The sequence below is a fragment of the Berghia stephanieae genome, chromosome 10 (genome assembly GCF_034508935.2).
Source record: "Berghia stephanieae isolate SIO BIC M18660-M18661 chromosome 10, UCSD_Bste_1.3, whole genome shotgun sequence".
Taxonomy (NCBI): Eukaryota; Metazoa; Mollusca; class Gastropoda; order Nudibranchia; family Aeolidiidae; genus Berghia; species Berghia stephanieae.
The window spans coordinates 25,883,487-25,905,986 of NC_088369.1; the positions used below are offsets into that span (position 1 = coordinate 25,883,487).

The 22,500-nt window shown below is 35.5% G+C and overlaps 1 protein-coding gene across 1 annotated transcript in view; it reads left to right on the top strand.

The window, feature by feature from the left end:
• LOC144980881 (uncharacterized) overlaps positions 1-22,500 on the top strand; it is a 49,585-nt gene that overhangs the window by 5,550 nt on the left and 21,535 nt on the right. The window contains exon 2 of the mRNA XM_078928773.1: positions 1,172-1,295. Coding sequence (XP_078784899.1) covers positions 1,216-1,295 — 80 coding nt within the window. The 5' untranslated portion in view covers positions 1,172-1,215. The remainder of the gene's footprint in view (positions 1-1,171; positions 1,296-22,500) is intronic.

Sequence of the window (22,500 nt, forward strand, 5' to 3'; positions counted from 1 at the left end):
AAAAATTGCCTATGCCTTTAAAAGCAAGCGGAAAGGATGGTATAAAAATATATTACACATTTTGCAATAAGATAAGGCAAAAAGAGAGGTGACCTCCAGAATGGACAAATGCAGATTTTTTCTCAATATCAAAAATTGATGACCTACAAGATTGTACAAATTATCGGACAATTGCACTCATTAGCCATGCGAGTAAAATCTTACTCCATATAATCATGAAACGACCTGAACTTTAACTTGATGAAGAAATTAGTCAATCTCAGGCAGGCTCTCGATCAAGTGGTCTTGTGGTATGACACGCGCTTTCGGATCGGAAGGTCCAAGGTTCGAGCCTCGCTTGGCGCATAGTTGAGTCCTTGGAAAAGGCTCTTTACTAACATTCTCTCACCGTACTCAGGTCTAAAATGAGTATCTGACCGTTAACAGCGTTGTCTCTATCTGAAAAAAATAATAATATCGCCTTACAGGGGTCATGTCTTGTCCTAAATGTTAAATGTTGCTGTTGGACAGGGACCCATTGTAAAGCGCTTTGAGCACGTCAGTGGATATTGCCCTATATAAAAGCTCACTTTTTTTAGAGGGGATCTAATTTTCAACATTCGTCCTACACAAACCTACACATGTGCTTCATTGACTACACTAAAGCCTTCGATTATGTGAACCACTCAAAAATGATTGATACTTTAAAAGAAATGAACTAGATACCATTGCAAATTGTAAATCTGATCTCGAATTTATACCTCAATAAGTCTGCTTCTGTTCGTCTTGAACATGGACTGTCCACATGATTTCCAGTCAAAAGGGGAGCGAGGCAAGGCTGCATCCTGTCTCCCTCTCTTTTCAGCCTTGACATTGAATCTATCATGAGAAGGGTCGATGATGATGAGACTGAACAAAACTACCGTAGACTAAAATCAAATGGGAAGCCAATCTTAGATCTGAGATATGGTCACGTTTAAGGGTACACATTGTTTTGTAGAATAGTACGATTAATCTGAGGTCAGAGCTAGTGATTATCTTATTAAAAAGCATCAATTTTTTATGCCATCGTAGCCCAAGCAACACGTCAGTCCTTTAGAAGTACTCTTTCACGTCTGAGTTGAGTGAGGCGTAAACCTTTCAAATTATAAAAATAACCAGGTCTTTTTTATTTTTCTTTTGTTGTTGCCAGAACTGTGTTTTTAACATCGCAGCCCAAGGTGAAGGTCAATCAACATGTCAGTCCTTCTGACAGCATGTAGACATTCCAGACAGAAAGCCATAGCCAGGGCTCTGAAGAAAAAGGCTGAAAAGAAGTAAGTAATCCTTCAAATCTGACTCATATCTCTCTCTCTCTCTCTCTCTCTCTCTCTCTCTCTCTGTGTGTGTGTGTGTGTGTCTCTCTCTCTCTCTCTCTGTCTCTCTCTCTCTGTGTTTCTCTTTCTCTCTCTGTCTCTCTCTTTCTCTTTATCTTTCTCTCTCTCTCTCTCTTTCTTTCTCTCTCTCTCTCTCTCTCTCTCCCTGTCTGTCTCTTATTCTCTCTCTTTTTCTCTCTCTCTGTCTCTCTCTGTCTGTCTGGTTCTCCTTCTCTCTATCTCTCTCGTTCTCTCTCTTGTTCTCTGTCTGTCTGTCTCTCTCTCTCTCTTTCTCTCTCTCTCAATTCCTCTCAATCACCCTGTCTCCTGAATAGAGATTACGAAGTGTGAAGGAGTTCAATCTATCCCTAAACTCCTCCACTCTTTTCCTCATCTACTTTTTTTTCACTTCCTCTCTTTTTACACCTCTCTTTCCCCCAGCCTCTCCCTCTTTGTTTTGCGTCAGTGCTGCTTTCTTTCTTTTTCTAGTTGCGTGTATTTATCACCGCACGTTTCAAAACGGCAATATTCTACCCATTCCGACATGCACCTATATACAGGTCTGATGACCCAATTAATTCATTATGGGCTCATTGTTATAATGGTAATCTAAAGAAAATATGACGCATAATATTGTCCATTACAACAATATAAAACTAGGCCCATAACTGTCTGGATGTCAGACCTGGATTTGTGTACACGTCTACCCATCACAATAAAAAGTCACGCGTAATGATAAGAAGATCATCCTGATAATTTGTAGCGCCAGATTATCAAGCGTTACATTTGATTAAAATCAGAGATTTTTTTTAGTTTTTGTCGTTTTTATCGTTTTTGTTGTTTTTAAAATTTTTTAAAAGTAGACCTCTTGCATTTAAGTATATTTGAACATGTCTTTTATTCAGAAATAACGAAATCCGAACAGATTGAAGGGTAGATTAAAAGGTTTCTTACACTATTGCGTTTTGGGATTCGAACTTTGTTCTCAACAAGCACTCGTAGGCTCTTGTAGCGATTGGGAACACGTCCGGAAGTCCAGAAATAGCAATAGTGTATATTCTGTCCAATTTTACCCGATGTTAAAAATTGAATTTTATCCTTTAATCGGAAAATTAGAGTTTAAATAAATACCTTTATTGAGACAAATCTTTCTTTCCAGACACCACTAACTTAAATTATCTAATTTCTATCACTTCGACTTTAATTCTTTATTCCTTTTCTTGTTTACTAATTCATGATACCAGATTGAAGGGGAGGACTTCCACACGTTCATCAGAAGGGAAACAATCCAAATATAACTTCAACTAGCCTTAAGAAATAATAAAACCTCGGACCTTTAACTTACCCTCATAGGGAATATAAAAATCCTAGGACCTATTCTACGACTTCAAGCTAATCCTAATAATAGAAAATAAAACAACGCTAGGACTGCTCTGCACTACCTTACAATACTTATACGACAAAATGGCGACGAAGAACCAAAACAATGGTCGTATTAGGGCATTTTAAACTTTTACCAATCAATCAAGGTTTGATCTACAGCTTCTAAAATGCTACTAAAATTGACAAAATGAATAAATAAACGTCTGACACTGGTTAAAATATCAATGTAAAGTGAAGCTATCTTGAGGAACGTGAGGAAGGCCTCCCGATTGTGATGCAATGAGCGACATTAGAGTACTTCCGTTAAATATGTCCCATCTATCTCTAATATAGATTCATATTTAGTTTTCTAATTTTATTTTGTATTGTTATTTTTATTGTTTTTGTTTCGACATTGATTTCTACTTTACAGCACCAATTGTATATAATAGCATATCAGATATCCGATCACACATCATGGGCTCTTGACGACTTGTACGTAATATTATTTGCGTCTGATAACGGAACGCAATCAATGGCTTGATTCAACATTGTTGTTATGGACAATATTTTCCGTTGGCTTGAGTGTATTTCCATTACAACGATGAGCCGATAACGATAATATGGGTTATCGGATCTGCAAATACGTAAACGTTGACTCGTACATACGCAACGAAAGTCTGATTTATTTATTCCCCAAAAGTGACCAATCTTCAATCTTCAAACTTCAAGGGATTGTATTTGCAAAAGGCCCCACGGGCCCATCACGGCAAATGTTCAGTTATAGTCCAATCAAAACAGGGAACAGTCACATATTACTTTCACGAGCGAGTGCTTCAAAAGGTTTTTGAAAGTTTCCAAGTATTCAACGTTCGTTATGTCCGGGGGCAGGACATTCCAGTCATTTATTGTTCGTAGGGAAAAAGCTGTGTTTGTATGTGTGTCAGTTCATGTGAATGATTGTATGTATTGTGATGCATTGTATCTATGTAGGCTATATTGTATCTATCTGATTTGCTTTTTATATAGTTTGGGATGATGATGGGTGTGTTTGGGTCGTTGATGGCTTTATGTAAGGTAACAATACGGGATTCCTTGCGCCGGTTTTTCATTGGTTTCCATTCAAGTGACTGGAGGTAGGAGGTAACACAACCTGGGTCCCTGGATTTGTATCCCGTTGCCAGTCTTATAGCTGCTCTTTGTACTTTTTGCATGTGTTGTGTACGTCTGGGCTTTGGATTGCGTTCCTTTTTAGAAACTCCAGCATCCGACTTGCCTTTGCAGTGATATGTTCTATATGGGTTTGCCAATTTAGTTTCTTATTGAGATGGACTCCGAGGTATTTTATGGAGTCAACATGTTATAAAGTATGATCGTGCATTGTGTAATTGTGGCAATTGAGCTCTTTCTTTTTTGATATTGACATGACATAGCATTTTGATGGATGGAACTTCATGTACCAAGTATCTGACCACATCTGAAGGGAATCAAGATCTTTCTGAAGTTCATGTGAATCTGCTCTACTATCCTGAAAAGAAGGCTATCGTCTGCGAACAGTTTAAACCTTGTTTGTGAAGATAATTCGTTTCCGAGGTTATTACAAATATCAAGAAGCTTAGAGTCCCAGGTATTGTTCTTTGTGGTGCTCCTGATAAGACATTACATTTTCTCGCTTGACTTTCAGTCAATGACAACTTGTTGCGTTCAATTGCAAAGCCAGTCCTTGAACTCTTAACTCACATTCTCTAACCGTACTCAGGTGTAAAATGAGTACCTGGCCGTCAACAGCGTTGTCTCTGTCGGAAAATTTGTTATATCGCCTAACAGGCGTCACATCTTGTTCTACATGTTACGTGTTGCTGTTGGTCAGGGACCCTTTGTAAAGCGCTTTGAGCAGATTTAGTGGATGTTGCGCTATATAAAAGCTCTATATTTTTGATTTTCTAACAATATAATGTTTGTTCGAGCAATGTAAACCACTAAAGAATTTCCATTCTATGGACAATAAATATTTACTACTATTACTATTACTATTTTAATTCTATTCGCCCTTTCGCAACGGCAGCATAAAATCCCGTCGCCTCTGCATTCCATGAAGGAATATAGTTTATTCATCAAACAGGGTGTCTGATGTCAACAAGAATCACCCATGTTGTCCAAAAGAGCAAATTGGCGCTTAATAATCATACCCAAGGAAAAAAAACGAAAGTGTCTGAAGCGGGGCTAGAACCCGGGACTTTCCGGATCACAGTGCAATGCCTTAACCACTAGGCCACTATAACTATTACTGTTTGAAAATCAACAATTTTCCCTTACACGAATTAAATAACACTTCAAAATCCTTAAAATGATGTAGTCTGGCATCAACTTTCATTTTCAAGTTATAATGACCTAGATAAAGCACTGAACAAGTGTGAATGAAAGGTGCCAGACAAAGCATGAAAGAAAAATACAAGAAAAAAAAAACATCCCAAAAAATCAGTCGACCTTGACTGGGGATCGAACCTCAGACATTCTGATTATCGATCGATCCCCAGTCGAGGTCGACTGATTTTTTGGGATGTTTTTGTTTCTTGTATTTTTGTTTCTTGCTTTGTCTGGCACCTTTCATACACACTTGTTCAGTTCTTTATCTGACACCGGTGTCTGCTCCTTAATTTCTTAATTTTAAATTGACCTAGAGATGCTCATGAAGGTCTGAAATAGGAGCCAAAATGTTGGAATTCTACGAATTTTTCGTAACAGACGGCAGGTCTGGTCTACATTGTTTTCATTCCATTTCCCAAAATTCGAGTTTTTAAGTCCTGATCATTCAGAATTTGAATTCAATCTTCATTTAATTTCAACCGACGTGCACGCATATTTGCAGGTCTGATAAACGAACGCAATTATAAGCTTAATTTAACATTATTGTAATGGACGCTATTATGCGTTGGTTTGAGAGTATATTATCAATTAAACCAATCAATACGCCCAAAAGAATTTGGGTTATCAGACCTGACAATAAGTACGCATCGGCCCATATCGATTTAGGTTATCAGACCTGCATATAAGTATACGTTGATTTCGACATTATACCGGATTAGGCAGTGGGAATTTCGGTTTATAGATAGTGTGCGCTTGGCTAAGAAACTCACAATATTGCCATCCGGAAGTATAACGGACTAACACACAAAACGATGTGTAACCATGAACTTTTATAGTCTGGTTAATACAGTTTAGTGAGAATTACTCATATACATGGATGGGGAAAAAAAAACAATAACAAAGATCTGAGTGACGTCATCTTCATTCTAATTATTGAAATGTGAAACAATTTAATTTGATCTTCAAGATTACCCATAACATGCGGAAGAGATGTTTTATCAAAGGCATTGTGTGCTGATCCACTTGGTGACAACTACAGTGGAATCCGGATAATGCAATACCGGGGGACCAAAGAGATTGGTTGCCTTGAAGCATGGTTGACTTTATCCACAATAAACGTCAAAGGCTATAGATAGTTCGAAGATGACGTCACTCAGGTCTTTGTTATTGTTTTTTTTTGCCATCCGCGTTTATGAGTAATGCTCCCTGAACTGTATTATCCAGACTATAAACGTTCATGAATACACACAGTTTTGTTTGTTGGTCCGTTATACTTCCGGATGGCAATGTCATGAGCTTCTTAACCAAGCGCATGCTATCTAAACATAGTTTTGTGTGTTGGTCCGTTATACTTTTCCGGATGACAATGCTGTTAGCTTCTTAGCCAGGCGCGTAGATAGTGTGCGCTTAGCTAAGAAACTCACAACATTGCCATCCCGAAGTATAACGAACCAACGCACAAAACTAGGTGTCACCATTAACCTTTATAGTCTGGTTAATACAGTTTAGTGAGATTTATCCATAAACATGGAATGCAAAAAAAAACAAAAAAAACAACAACAACAAAAAAAACTAAGACCCGAGTGTCGTCAACTTCTATCTATTAGATAATAGATATCTAATATATGTATATATCTAATATATATATAATTATATATATATATATATATATATATATATATATATATATATATATATATATATAATATCTATTAAAAATATTGGGGGCAGCGTGACTCAGCGGTACGGTCTTTGCTTCGTACCCGAAATGTACCGAGTTCGATCACTCACCGCTGCGTTGTGTGACCTTGAGCAAGTCACCTCGCCCTAGCTGAAATTGCGGCCCTGCACTGCGGCTGACGCCTGGGTTATTCCAGTCTTCCCTTGAAATAGACCCGAGAGACAAATTTCCCTTTATGAGATGAATGAATGGAATTTTATTTTTATTTTTTATTTATTATACTAAAACTCTCCGCAACGCCCCCCCCCCCCCCCCCCCCCCCCCCATCTCACTCCCCCCTCCCCAAGACATTCCATATTTTGACCATTGACCGCATTTTATGCACGAGGCTTGAAATAATTAATGATCATATCATTTTTCACGCTGAAGATATCTCCTGAGTGAATGTGTTGTGCTAGCTGCTTCAATCTCTTGATCAGTGGTTGGGATCCTTTCAAGGACATGTATAGATAGAACGAAGATGACGTCACGTTTGCCTTTGTTATTGAGATTTTTTTTTTTGCCATCCTTGTTTGTGAGTAATTCTCACTAAACCAGATTATAAACGTTTAAGGTTACACATGGTTTTGTGTGATGGTCCGTTATACTTCCGGATGGCAATTTTGTGAGTTTCTTTGCCAAGCGCATACTATTACTATCTATAGATAGTATGCAGATGACGTCACTCAGGCCTTTGTTATTGTTTTTGCCATCCGCGTTTGTGAGTTGTTCTCACTAAACTGTATTAACAAGACTATAAAAGTTCATGGTTACACAGTGTGTGTGTGTTGGTCCGTTATACTTCCGGATGGCAATAATAATAATAATAATAATACATGACATTTATAACGCGCATTTTCATCACTGGGTGATGCTCAATGCGCGAAACAATAATACAGTGACATTATTATACAAATGAAACATTATACATACTACATCATCATAATATTATCATTTACAACAATGTAATAACTAAACATAAAGTCATTAATACAAGATAATATGTTGTAATACATCCACATGCTATGTCAAATACGGAAATAATATAAAATAATGATATAATAACATAAACTAAATTAACATTCATATCGGGGTCAAATTACAAAGATGCATTAATCAAGATGTGTTTTAACAAAGAGATGGTGTTTTAACTTTGATTTAAATATTGATAAGGACTGCGCTTCTCTTATTCTTCACAATGTTGTGAACTCCTTGGCCAAGCGCATTCTATCTATAGATAGTTCGAAGATGACGTCAAACAGGTCTTTGTTATTGTTTTTTGCCATCCGCGTTTATGAGTAGTGCTCACTGAACTGTATTAACCTGACTATAAACGTTCATGGATACACACAGTTTTGTGTGTTGGCCAGTTACACTTCCGGATGGCAATGTTATGAGCTTCTTAGCCAAGCGCATACTATCTATAGAATGAACGAAGATGACATCTTTTTGGGTGATTAGTTCTCACAACATATTATAAATCAGACAAAAACCGTTTGAGGGTACACATAGAAGCAACGAAGATGACGTCACCCAGTTCTTTGTTATTATTTGAAGACAGTCTTGTCTGTGATTAGAGCTCAATGAATTATGATTATGCGCGTTTGGATAACAAACTCACAACATTGCCATCCGGAAATGTAACGGAGCAACTACAAAACTATGTGTAACATTGAACGTTTATTGATAGTATACGCTTGGCTAAGAAGCTCACAACATTGCCATCCGGAAATGTAACGGGACAACACACAAATCAATATGTAACCTTAAACTTTTATGGCCAGGTTAATACAGTTTAGTTAGAATTACTCATAAACATGGATGGCAAAAAACAATAACAAATACCTACTTGGCGTCACCTTTGTTGTTTCTATATCAATCAGACAATAAACGTTAAAGATTACACACGGTTTTGTGTGTCGTTACGTTTGATCGAGATGTCTGGTGTTATGAGTATTTTACCTAAACGCATAGCATCCAAAGAATATACGAAGCTGATGTATCTCTGTTTTCTGCTATAGATAGTATGAAGATGACGTCACTCAGGCCTTTGTTATTGTTTTTGCCATCCGCGTTTGTGAGTTGTTCTCACTAAACTGTATTAACCAGACTATAAAAGTTCATGGTTACACAGAGTTTGTGTGTTGGTCCGTTATACTTCCGGATGGCAATGTTGTGAACTCCTTGGTCAAGCGCATTATATCTATTGTTTCTTTGGGTGATTAGATGGTTCTCACTAGATTCTCATGCCTCAGACTAAAAGCGTTTTGAGTGTAGGCCTACGCATAGACTTGTGTGATGGTGCGATAGATCTGGAGGCATGAGTTGCAAAGATTTCACTTTAACGTATATGTTCAAAATGAATACTGTGCGATCAGGCGGAAAGGTTTGGTTTTTTTTAGCCATAGACTAGCATCCTATCAAGAGGATAGTAAGTAATTTCTGTTGTCGGCCTTCGGCTCTCTGACCCAGGGTGAAAAAAGCAATGTTGATGATGATTCGATGATGATGATGATGATGATGATGATGATGATGATGATGATGATGATGATGATGATGATGATGATGATGATGGTGATATTACTTGAGAAACCTTGTTATGCACTTACATTATATATAATGTATATTGCTCTATTTAAAACTTCAAATTCAAGCTTAAGATATTGAGACGACGAGCATCATGAGTCAGTTGATCAGATACCCGTTTTCCTTTGTAAAAACTTCGATGCGAAGTTGGAAATGCATCGTTTATTATTTGCGAATCCATTATCATTTCTAGAGAGTTCCAAACAACCCGTCTTCTGAATTTTGTATCTGTTTCATATTTTATTCACTTATGGTCAATGCGTCCTCTTGATATTTGATTTCTTTCAATATTATTTCAAAAACTGATGACGCTTACACACTATCGATTCTCGTTTCGAGTGCTTTGACCCAGCCAGTCAATAGAAGAAGGATATAAACTTCGTTTAAAATCGATATATTTCCACTTCTCCGATATTATCTTCTCGTGGAATATACGGTTATTGTTTTATTATTGATGATATTTAACAGGGCTACATTCAGTGGACGATTATTGACAGTATCGATTCTCCATCTTATGCTTGCACAACAATGGCCAGAGGCTGCTTCACAGAACACTATAAGTATCGATGGCGTTTGTTGCCGTTGTTTTGTTTGTATTTTTGTTTTTGTTTTTTTGTTTTTTTTTTGGTTGCTGCTATTTACCCTACCTGTAATTACCACCGATCTTTAAGGAGGGAGATGGTAGGATGGGGGGGGGGGGGTTGATAAAAGTGTTACAGTATTTGATTTTAAAAGCAATAAACAAAAATGAAGATAACAGCTTAAACCCCCCCCCCCCGCCCTCCCCCCCCCCAAAAAAATGAATGAAATACCAAACACGGACCGTTTCGGGCTCAAAACGCTTCTTCAGCTTATCCTTCTTCCAAAGTTCTTTTTCAGACTACTTCTCTACCGTCGATCTGTTATTTTTTTTTTTTAGTAATCATAATTTTGTTGTAGGATGAAAGGTTGGAGCTCGCAACGTTCCGTGTTTGGTATTTCATTCTTTTTTTTTAAGCTGTTATATTCATCTTTTGTTTATTAGTTTATTTTTTTTTACAGTCCACAGCTTTTAGCAGCTTTGTATCACTTTTTTAAAAAAGGAAGTTTTAAAAATCTTGTTTTTTTTTCCCCTTTTGATTTCGTTGTTTTCTTACCATAAAAATTCCATTATTACAATATATCTGACCTACACACACCGATCTGATCTGACTTCATTGTTGTTGTTGTTTTCTTCTTCTCTTCCCTTCCCATCTTCTCAGCGGTGATTCAGTGGCTGAATATTGCATACATATGTCGGAAGGAACTCCGTGTCATGCCAGAGAGTTCTATCGATGAAAAAAAAAGCCCAGTTGGGCTTTTTGCTTTTTATGTATAGCATTACAATCGACGTCTGACCTATGGTTTCAGTCCAGTTATGGGCAGGACAAAGTCGTTTCCTTTGGGCTCGCATTCTCTTACCGTACCGTAAAACTGCTTTTTTCTGTCAAAATAAAAATGAGCATTATTCGTGTATTTTGTCGAGAATGTTACGAAAACGACATTTTGGCATTGCCTCAAATGCAAAAGTAAAAAAGAAAAAAAGAACCTTGAGATTCTATATAGCGCAATATCCACTAGACGTTTTCATAGCTCTTTACAAGGGGTCTCTAGCCAAGAGCAACACCTAACATGGAGACACATTATTATTATTATTATTATTATTATTATTATTATTATTATTATTATTATTATTATTATTATTATTGTTATTATTATTATTATTATTATTATTATTATTATTATTATTATTTATTATTATTATTATTATTATTATTATTATTATTATTATTGTTATTATTATTATTATTATTATTATTATTATTATTATTATTATTATTATTATTATTATTATTATTATTATTATTACTATTATTACTATTGTCATTATCATTATATTTATCATCATTATCATTATCATCAACATCATCATCAGCATCATCATCATCATCATCATCATCATCATCATCACCATCATCATCATCATCATCATCATCATCATCATCATCATCACCATCATCATCATCATCATCATCATCATCATCATCATCACCATCATAACACACACACACACACACACACACACACACACACACACACACACACACAAGAATTGCATTTCTATATAAATAAGGCAATCTATATAATATTAAAAAGGCTCTGCCTGCCCGGTAACCGAGCAAGAGCGTCAACAAGACGATTACAATCGTACTGCCGCTGGTTTTAACAACACAGTATATAAATAGACAGTATGCGCTTGGCTAATAAGCTCAGAACATTGCCATCCGGAAGTATAGATAGTATGCAGATGACGTCACTCAGGCCTTTGTTATTGTTTTTGCCATCCGCGTTTGTGGGTTGTTCTCACTAAACTGTATTAACCAGACTATAAAAGTTCATGGTTACACAGAGTTTGTGTGTTGGTCCGTTATACTTCCGGATGGCAATGTTGTGAACTCCTTGGCCAAGCGCATTCTATCTATGACGGACCAACGCAAAAAAACTGTGTGTATCCATGAACGTTTATAGTCTGGTTAATACAGTTCAGTGAGCATTACTCATAAACGCGGATGGCAAAAAACAATAACAAAGACCTGAGTGACGCCATCTTCGAACTATCTATATGCAATATTAACCAAATAGCACACACTGTGTTCTTCAATCAAACGGCGGCCGTAGATGGTGACAATAGGGTAATATTATTTGTGTGGCGTAATCCATGGCGACGGCCAGTTCGGTGCCAGAATCAAGTGCATTTGCTGGCCTCATTGTCAACATTCTTGTTTACTAGATATTTGAGTTTCAATCCATACATTTCAAATATGTTTGATGATAGGAAACAAAAGTGAAATATAACAAAAAACTGGCTTCGATCTAATTGATGGAAGTATACAACTACTCTCCTAGAGGGCTGTGTACATTCATTGTGTAATAGGGAACAAACGCGTGAAGATAAAAAAGCCTGGTTTTAATCTTATTGGAAGTATAAAACTACTCTCCTAGAGGGCTGGGTACATTCATTGTGTAATAGGGAACAAACGCGTGAAGATAAAAAAGCCTGGTTTTAATCTCATTGATGGAAGTATAAAACTACTCTCCTAGAGGGCTGGGTACATTCATTGGTTAATCGGGAACAAACGCGTGAAGATAAAAAAGCCTGGTTTTAATCTCATTGGAAGTATAAAACTACTCTCCTAGAGGGCTGGGTACATTCATTGTGTAATAGGGAACAAACGCGTGAAGATAAAAAAAGCCTGGTTTTAATCTCATTGGAAGTATAAAACTACTCTGCTAGAGGGCTGGGTACATTCATTGTGTAATAGGGAACAAACGCGTGAAGATAAAAAAGCCTTGTTTTAATCTCATTGGAAGTATAAAACTACTCTGCTAGAGGGCTGGGTACATTCATTGTGTAATAGGGAACAAACCCGTGAAGATAAAAAAAGCCTGGTTTTAATCTCATTGATGGTAGTATAAAACTACTCTCCTAGAGGGCTGGGTACATTCATTGTGTAATAGAGAACAAACGCGTGAAGATAAAAAAGCCTGGTTTTAATCTCATTGGAAGTATACAACTACTCTTATAGAGGACTGGATACATTCTTTGTGTATAGGGAACAAAAGTCCGATGTGAAAAAAAAAAAAAAAAAAAAACAAAAACAAAATACCTGGTTACAATCTCATTGGAAGTGTAAAACCACTCTTCTGGGGGAATACCTTATGTAACCTTATGTAATTGACCCTCTTGTTACAGAGTGATGGCATCTTATTTTCTAGTCTAAATTCATGCTGGTTGTCAATGAACATCATCCATCCTCGCTCTTTTACATCCTTGAATCTTAAGAATCTGCCTATATTTATATCCTGCTACTAAAATAGTTATAAGATTTAATATGTAACATATTCCTTATCAGTCCTCCAAAAGGACAGATCAAATACAAACGTCCTAGGAGTTTGGAACCGGGAGAGTTTAAGGTATGATGTCACTTCTCATCTCATCTATTACAATCCGTTATGATAAAGGAAACAAAATCTTGAACTGAAAATACATTTTAAAATACAACAAACAAACAAACAAACAAACAAATAACAAACAAACAACATAACGTTTCTCGTTGGTCTCTGGTAACCAAAACCTAGAGGTGCCTAAATGAATCAATAAAATAGAGAAAAAGATAAAGGGAGTAAATGTGACTCATAAATAATGGAACAACACAAAACAAACGACGCTTCGGCTTTTGGTCTTTTCAAGTAAACACGAAATATATATTTCAAGAATAATTATGATAAACCTCTACAATATAGACAATGACATTGTAGAAGTTGATCATAATTATACTTGAAATGTTTTATAAATAGCCCCTTTTATCAAAAAGTTGAGCACTATTATTTCATATTTTCTGTTTTTATAATTTATAATATGTATATATATATATATATATATATATATATATATATATATATATATATATATATATTAGATTGTCATAATACTATAGGAGATATAGGGGTCTGGTATCGATTACAAAATACCAATCATGATTGGTGCCAATCAAGTATTATTCAATCCCACAATAGCGGCATCCAGCTCGGTGCCAACACCAAGTGCAATTGCTGGCCTACTTATAAAATCTCTATTTTTACTGTTTCATATTTAGTTTAGTCCACAAAAATTAAATATACCTGGTATTAAAGAATACAACAACAGCAAAACAAAAACAAACAAAAAAAAAACAAAAAAAAAAACCAACAAACAAACAAAAACCACTACCAACAAATACGACAGCCATTATAACCCAAATTGTTTTGGAGTCAGTGTTGTGACGGAAATATTCTCAAACCAACGTCAAATAATATCGTCCAATACTACAATGTTAAATCAAGCCCATAATTGATTGCATTCGGTTATAAGACCTGTAAATAAGTGCACGGTAGCTTTTTTTTTTAATCAGCAAGAAAAAAACAACCAAAAAAAAAAAAAAAAAACAAACGAAAAAACCCCCAAAAAACAGACAAGGCGATTTCCACATACGTCTCTGATAACCAAACAAGGATATCGATTACAAAACTACCATAAGTGGTATCGATGTAAACCCAATTTGGTAACATCTAATTTGGCGCCAAAATTAAGTGCGTCTTCCGGCCTAATTATCGGAATCGATATTTATACTGTTTGATATTTATTCCATAAAAATCAAATAAGCTTGGAATTTAGTCAATTAAAAACAATACAACCCCCCTCCCCCCAAAAAAGACAAACAAACAAACAAAAAAAAACAAACAATCAAAACCCACCAACACAAAAACGTTTTCAAAATTAGAAATATAACAGACAACACGATATCTACATACCTCTCCAGTAGCAAAGCAGAGATATCATTGATATTACAACCATGATATTACAATCATAGAGCTAACCATATGCTGACGCCGTCAATACAAACAAGACTGGCAGTACCTGGTAAAAGCATGTGCTCCTGTTTTTGACCGCTCACTTTTCATAGCAAATTATAGGGGGGAAAAAGCCCCATAAATATGTGGTTCATGGGTGTCAAAAGAAGCACATACTCATAAATATTCGATCACGCATCAAATACAGTCTAGATATTGATATTTTATGAAACAAATGGTAAAATTTATACAAAATTACCGTCGATCTATTTTTAGACTACGTTAAAGTTAATCATTCTAAATGTCTGTGCTCGTCGGAACAAAACAACAACTGTTAGGACCCTGATTTTTAGAATTATTTAGCCACAAATGACGAATTTAACTAGTATATAATGTATTTGCTTGGGAGAGAATTATGGTAAATGTATTTGTTGGGGAGAGAGTCATAGTATCTGTATTTGCTGGGGATAGAGTAATGATAAATGTATTTGCTCGGGAGAGAGTTATCGTATTTGTATTTGATAAGGAAAGAGTTATGAGAAGTACATTTGCTGTAGAGTTATGTTATGATAAATGTATTTGCTGGGGAGAGAGTTATGGTATTTGTATTTGATAAGGAGAGAGTTATGAGAAGTACATTTGCTGTAGAGTTATGTTATGATAAATGTATTTGCTCGGGAGGGAGTTATGGTATTTTTATTTGATAAGGAGAGAGTTATGAAAAGTACATTTGCTGTAGAGTTATGTTATGATAAATGTATTTGCTGGGGAGAGAGTTATGGTAATTGTATTTGATTAGGAGAGAGTTATGAGAAATACATTTGCTGGAGAGTTATGATAAATGTTTTTGTCAGGGAGAGAACTATGAAAGATGTATTTGCAAGAGAGAGAGAGAGAGAGAGAAAGAGAGGGAGAGAGAGAGAGAGATAGAGATAGAGATAAGGTAACTGTATTTGCTAGGAAGAGAATTAAGGTAGATCGATTAGCTAGGGAGATAATTATGGTAAATGTATCCACTGAGGAGATAGTTATGATAAATATATTATCTGGGAGGAGAGTTGTGATAAATGTATTTCCCGGCGAGAGATTTAAGATAAATGCATTTGCTAGCGAGAGAGTTATGGTAAATGTCAATGTATTTGCTGGGGTGAGAGGTTTGAGAACTGTATAAGTTGGGTTATGAGAAATGTATTTGATGGGGAGAGAGTTATGATAAATATATTTGATGGGGAGACAGTTATGATACAAGTACACTTTTGTGGAGAGATCATTCGGTTTCATTGATTTCAATGAACCTTAACTTTCTAATTCTATCGCTTTTATTCTGTACTTCATTTTCTTCATTATACAGTTTATTTGGACATTATACTACGTTAATGCGACGGGTCAGGATGAACCAGATGACGAACAGAGAATTTAAAGTTACATTAGGAATATGGCTGCGTTGTCTCTACGGACACTTGTCGTGAACAATGTGTGTGTGTGTGTGTGTGTGTGTGTCTGTGTGTTTTTGTGTGTGTGTGTTTATGTGTGTTATTTCAAGTGTGTCAGTCTGTTTTTAGTATCCAGTTAATAATTTGTTATCATACGTCTCTTTCCACTGCATTTGCTCTTAGGCTTCGAAAGTCATCATGTATGTTAAGATGCTGAGGCAATTGGATCTTTCCTTGTGTTGTTGAAATCAGTTCTTCAGTTGTTGTTTCTTAATACATAATTCGATATTTTTTGAGATCTTGATTCCATGTTGTTGGAAGTAAAGTTGCTTAAAATAATATGTCAATCCAAAATTTCATATTTCTTCTCATTTTGAATATAAATTCACTTTCCGACGCACGACTCACCCCACTACGATACCGCATAGAGGCGTTGTGTCATATATTATCGACTATAATCAGACCTGCCTAGTTCTACGATAAAATTGTAGAAATACGAATTTGTGTCTCCAGCTAGAGATCTGTATATTTCCCTTTGACTCAATAAATCTTGTTGAAAAGGAAAGTTTAGCTTCTCAGAACCTATATTCAGGACTTTGGAGCATTTTTGGACCATGCTGAGAGCAAATTGTATATTTCTAAAGCTATTTAAAGTGAACTATTTCTTTTTCTTTCCCTTGAAACTACGAATTTTAAAAAAATTTCAAGTCGGCAGCTGCTCTGCTATAAGATAACCAGGCCTTTCTTTGAGGTCGTTGAACCTGAATACAAGGTAAGCGCAAGCAATCGACTTCTTTGTTTACGTCTTGACTTTGCTCTTAGATTCCGTTGTTATGTTTTAGGAGCTTAATTAAAGTCCCTTGCAAAATCTGAATGGGATTTTTTTTCGTGTTTTTTTTAAACTGTAGGGAAAGGAAGCTGGTTGAATAATGAAAAGGTTTTCGATATTGATTTTATTTACTTCAGCAACGCCTGAGATAAGTTTATTATTTTATATACATAAGAGTTCAGAGCGGAACAGACGGACTTTTTAAAAAAGAATGTAAGAATTTAGTTTAATCCAAGACTGAATACAGAGCTGGGAAACTTAACAATAGCAGCCGATGCTGTATAAAAACAAAAATAAAAATCCGAGTGACGTCATCTTTGTTTCTTCTATAACTTAAATTTGGCTCAAGTTTGTGCAGCTTTCTATCTTCTGTTAGGCGAATACTTCTTACTAAATTGTCTCTCTACTAAATTGTCTCTCTAACAGTCTATCAACTTTTATGTTTACACATATTTTTATGGATTTGTACGATAGATATGGGGAACAGAAACGGTGTTAATTTTACTGAAACACATGCCATCAATACTCAAATGCTATGCTTACCGACTTGACATTGAAAACTTACATCCGGAAGAAGCCTCCAAGTTTCTCGCCTTGATTTTATTATTTTAATCTAGGGTGTAATTTAACACTCTCCTTACCGGCTATTTCCGGATTGTCGCCAAAACTCCACACCCAACCTATACAAAAATAGATTTATTTCACTAAAACACAAAATCTATTAGTTCTTGCTGTACATATTATTATTATTTTTTTTTTGCTAAACGAGCTCTTCAACGCAGTGTTAACATACTTCAACTATAGCAAACATTTTTGTTCAAAAATTATGATGTACAAAAGAAATTATATTGAGAAAAATGTTGGCTGCACCGTAACAAATATGACGAATTTTCCTATGGGCGGTAATGAGGGGGTAGTAAATGGCCTTCCATCAGGAGGACCACCATTTGGTCACCAGCCCTGGGAGGCTGGTTCTTTTTTCGTATATATTTTTATTGTCTCTTTTTTCATGTTCTTTTTTTTTTTTTGGTTTCTTTCTGCTTTATATCATTCACACCTTGTTAAATACTATTTTAGAGAGCTGATATCGATCAATGGAAAACATCTGTATTCAAAAACATTGACATTCATTCTATTGTTTGCAAACAGGTTTTGATGGCATGTCACGAATTCCATATGCATTGTTTGATTGGTCAAAATTTCATTCACTGGTTTCATTCGTTACAATAGGGAATAAAAGTGCAATGCCAAAAAATAACAACAACAACAAAAAAGTGACGTTTGATATAAGATTGACGCAACAGGACAGCGTGGCTCAGTGGTACGGTCTTTGCTTCGTTCCCAAAAGGTACCGAGTTCGATCACCCGCTGCGCTGTGTGGCCTTGAGCAAGTCACCTGCCCTAGCTTACTTTGCAACTCTGCTCTGCGGCTAACGTCTGAGCTATTTTAGTCTTCCCTTGGAATAGACCCAAAGATAAATTTTCCCATGAGGATGAATAAAGAGAATTTTATTTTTATTTTATTTATATATCTCTATAATTCTTTATTATTTTCCACTGCACTTCATCCTCGGGTACAACGAAAAAAAAAAATAAAAAAGAAGGTATAATTAACCAGGGCCTTCTGCAACAACGGATAATCTGCCCCTGGCTTCCGGTGAAATGAACTGGGTGCAACCAGAACAGTTCTCAATCAATTTCACATTTAACAAAGTCTGGGGTCGTGAATTTTTCATCAGTCATTAATATGGCCATTACAAGACACGGCGCCCCGCGGATCTGGGCGGGCTATCGTCGGCTCGATAAAAATAATCGATACTTTTGTTTACTAGTTGGTCGATACCATATTAACAATGGCGGATGCTTTTTTAGAAAAAAAATTCGTGAGCCTGTTTAAAGATTTTGCCTGACTGTTTGTTCTTCTTTCATGTTTTTTAAAGTTATATTCAAATGTTGGTTTGTCAGTATATTTGTATTTTAGTTTGTTCGTCAGCAATTTGATTGCCTCTGTGCTTGTCTTCAAATAATAATAATTTTAAAAAGACAAGTATTGAGTATAATGAATATAACAGTTTTAAAAAGAAGAAAACTCTTGTCACAATTTTTATAGTCAATGTGTCTGTCAATACACACCTTTGTCCTCACAATGTAGTAAATAACAATGTGAAATTGAATGTACTGTAAGCCTCAATTTAATATACGAAAACAGATAAAATGGACGTTTCTGGTTCCCCATTTGTCAACAAACAGGATGAATGAAACACTGCAGACGAATGAGATAATGTGGAATAATGATAATAATAATAATAATAATAATAATAATAATAATAATAATAATAATAATAATAATAATAATAATAATAATAATAATAATAATAATAATAATAATAATAATAATAATAATAATAATAGAAGAAGAAGAAGAAGAAGAAGAAGAAGAAGAAGAAGAAGAAGAAGAAGAAGAAGAAGAAGAAGAAGAAGAAGAAGAAGAAGAAGAAGAAGAAGAAGAAGATGAAATATTAATTAGCATCAGGGTGATTGTAAGTAATATTATAGTTTGCAGTAAAATCGATAAATGAATTGATTGATTGATTGATTGATTGATTGACTGATTGATTTGCACCAATGGAAAACACCAACTTGAAAAAAAAGGTTTAATTCTTGTCCTTATTAAGTGGCTAATGAGCCCTTTAGCGGTTATTTTTGTTACTTGTTCCTCCTGCCTGAACACACCTTTAGATTTACAGTTTGTATGCAATGCGTTTAGGTAAAATACTCACAACATCTGCCAGCCAAATTAAGCAATAATAACACACAACATTGTGCGTCTAACCTTTAAAGTGTATATTTTTGATTGATATAATCTATTGAGAGCTATTCATTGAGATAATAACAGCTTAGTGACGTCAACTTCGTTCCTTCTATATTAGTAAACACTCTCTCTCAAGATGAACAGAAAAGTTTTGTAACAAAATGTGGGTCATTTAAATCGATCAATATTTGATGAACAAGTTTTCTGATGAAAATTTTTAAAATATGTTTTTTTGTTTTCTTTTTAAAATCAGAATCCAATGAGAGAAGCGATATTGAACTAAAGCATTGGCTGCCTGATTTAAATATAGATATGTGACTAAATGATATCGTCTCAAAACGGTATTAGTCATCCGGGGGTCCCGATAGCTCTGAGTGAGATTCTGTGCTTCTGTATGAGACTTTTAGATGATCTTGAACTAAGTAAACTGATACTATGCTCTTGGAATCTACTATATTTCCCGATTTGAACTAATCCTCTTTGTCGTACTTTTCTTGGGCGCTTTTATTTGTAAAGCTAAAATCTTTGACTATCCCAGTTTCTTCAGTTTAATTAATGACCTAAATGTGTCACAAGCGCCGTACAACTCTTAAAACATTTCACGAGTGAAGCTGAATAATGTATATTAAGCACCAGATTCACTCGGACTAACGTGTACTTATTCTTAAATCGTTATGGATTCATTGTTGTAAAGGAAAAACGTTCAAACCAACGAAAAATATTCTCACTTTCAGACCCGCAATAATTATCTTTGTGCACATTGACTCAGACACGTTTGGTCACACATGACATGATAGAAAGCTTTAGGGCTAACCTACACCGGAGACTCACTCCGACAACCCGACACTCACGTATTCTGCCGTCTTCCGGATATAGAAGGGCGCTGACAAAATATTAAGAATAAAGAGAAGAGTCGCTAGACATACCCATACCAAGCTCGAAAAAAAAACGGCAGAGGACGTCGGGTGCTTGGTATAGGTAGGTCCAGAGTCTCTTTTAATTTTTCTTTGTATTTTGTCCGTGCCTGACGTCTTTATCCGGAAAACGGCAGAGGATGGCAGTGGCGGGTCGTCGGAGTCAGTCTCCGGTGTGGGTTAGCCTTTACCTACTACTGCGTTTTCTTGTCCCATTGAAAGTATAAAATGATGTAGGCCTGTTTCAGGCCTTCTTGTCCAATTGAAAGTATAAAATAAAGTAGGCCTGTTTCAGGCCTTCTTGTCCAATTGAAAGTATAAAACAATGTAGGCCTGTTTCAGGCCTTCTTGTCCCATTGAAAGTATAAAACAATGTAGGCCTGTTTCAGGCCTTCTTGTCCCATTGAAAGTATAAATGAGGTTTCAGGCCTTTAGGATTTGATCATGATCAATGTAAAATCCCGTGCCTTACGATGCAATAATATTATAGGACTTTCCTTAAACATATTATATTCATACAATAAAACATTACATGTCGTTAGACAATAAGATTTAATCATGCTTATACAATACTATACGCTTTTTCAAAATGTTTTTAAATTCATATTATAGATTTGATCTAAAATAAAAAGAAAGATAAAGAATCTGGAAATTCTACTTAACAAATAATCCTCTAGAGACCAATAAAAAGATTCTGGGTTTTCCTGATAATAATTTCACGGTTGGACTAAATCAAAAGGGAAGAATTTCAGAAGTATCTGTAACAGCTCCATGACAAAAAACTTAATTTCCTAAAGCTTTTTAGTAGGTTTACGTCCGTCTTTTTTTTTCTTCTAAGATCCATTGTTCAAGATTGGTTGTTTTGAACGCAGTTCAAGTCGGTTGTAATGGACTCTCTTGTATTGAACATTCTTTATTCTCTTTGATGCTTCTGAAAAGAGAGGAAGATGGTTTTATTTGGTATCAATAATTTTCGATGAAATTCTAAGTACTATAAGTACTATCGATTGAGATGTCTTGTCTTAGATTTCTCGTCGATAAAGCTTTGTTGACGATATATTCAAAATCGATACGTTTTTAAAAAAAAAAGATTTCTAAAGAAAATTTCTTCCTATTTCCTTGTATGTAATATTGGTCAAATTTGGATCAATGGGTCTGTTAGGACGTCGTCGTCATCATCATCATCATCATCATCAATTTTGTTATCACCATGATCATAATATTTAAATCTTTAGATATAGATCGTTACTAGAGAAATGTATTGAAAAGACTTTTCGTCTGCACATCAATATATCGAAATGAACACGAATTTTCCAGAATTAACTGGGCTTGAGACTAAAAAGGTCTGAGTTATTTTAATAGGTCGGGACGAAGTGTACATATTTTTGCAGGTCTGATAACCGAATTCCATAGGGGCTTATTGTTGTAATGGAAGTAAAAAAAAATGACGTAAAATATTGTCCTATACAAGGGTTAATCTAGGCCTATATGTGGATTCGGATGTCCGACCTGTTTTTATGTATACGTCATGTCGGGAGTGTGTCTAAATCAATCTAATGTAACTACATTCCCAGTGCTTTATGTTAAAAAAGAGAAAAACATGCTTGTTATCTTATGGATGGGACACAGGTCTTATATAAATTAGTTTCCTCAACTTAGACACAGCTGATAAACAATGTGAGCAATGTAGATAAAAAATTAGTCTTCAAATTCGTACTGTTGGAAACCGAAATC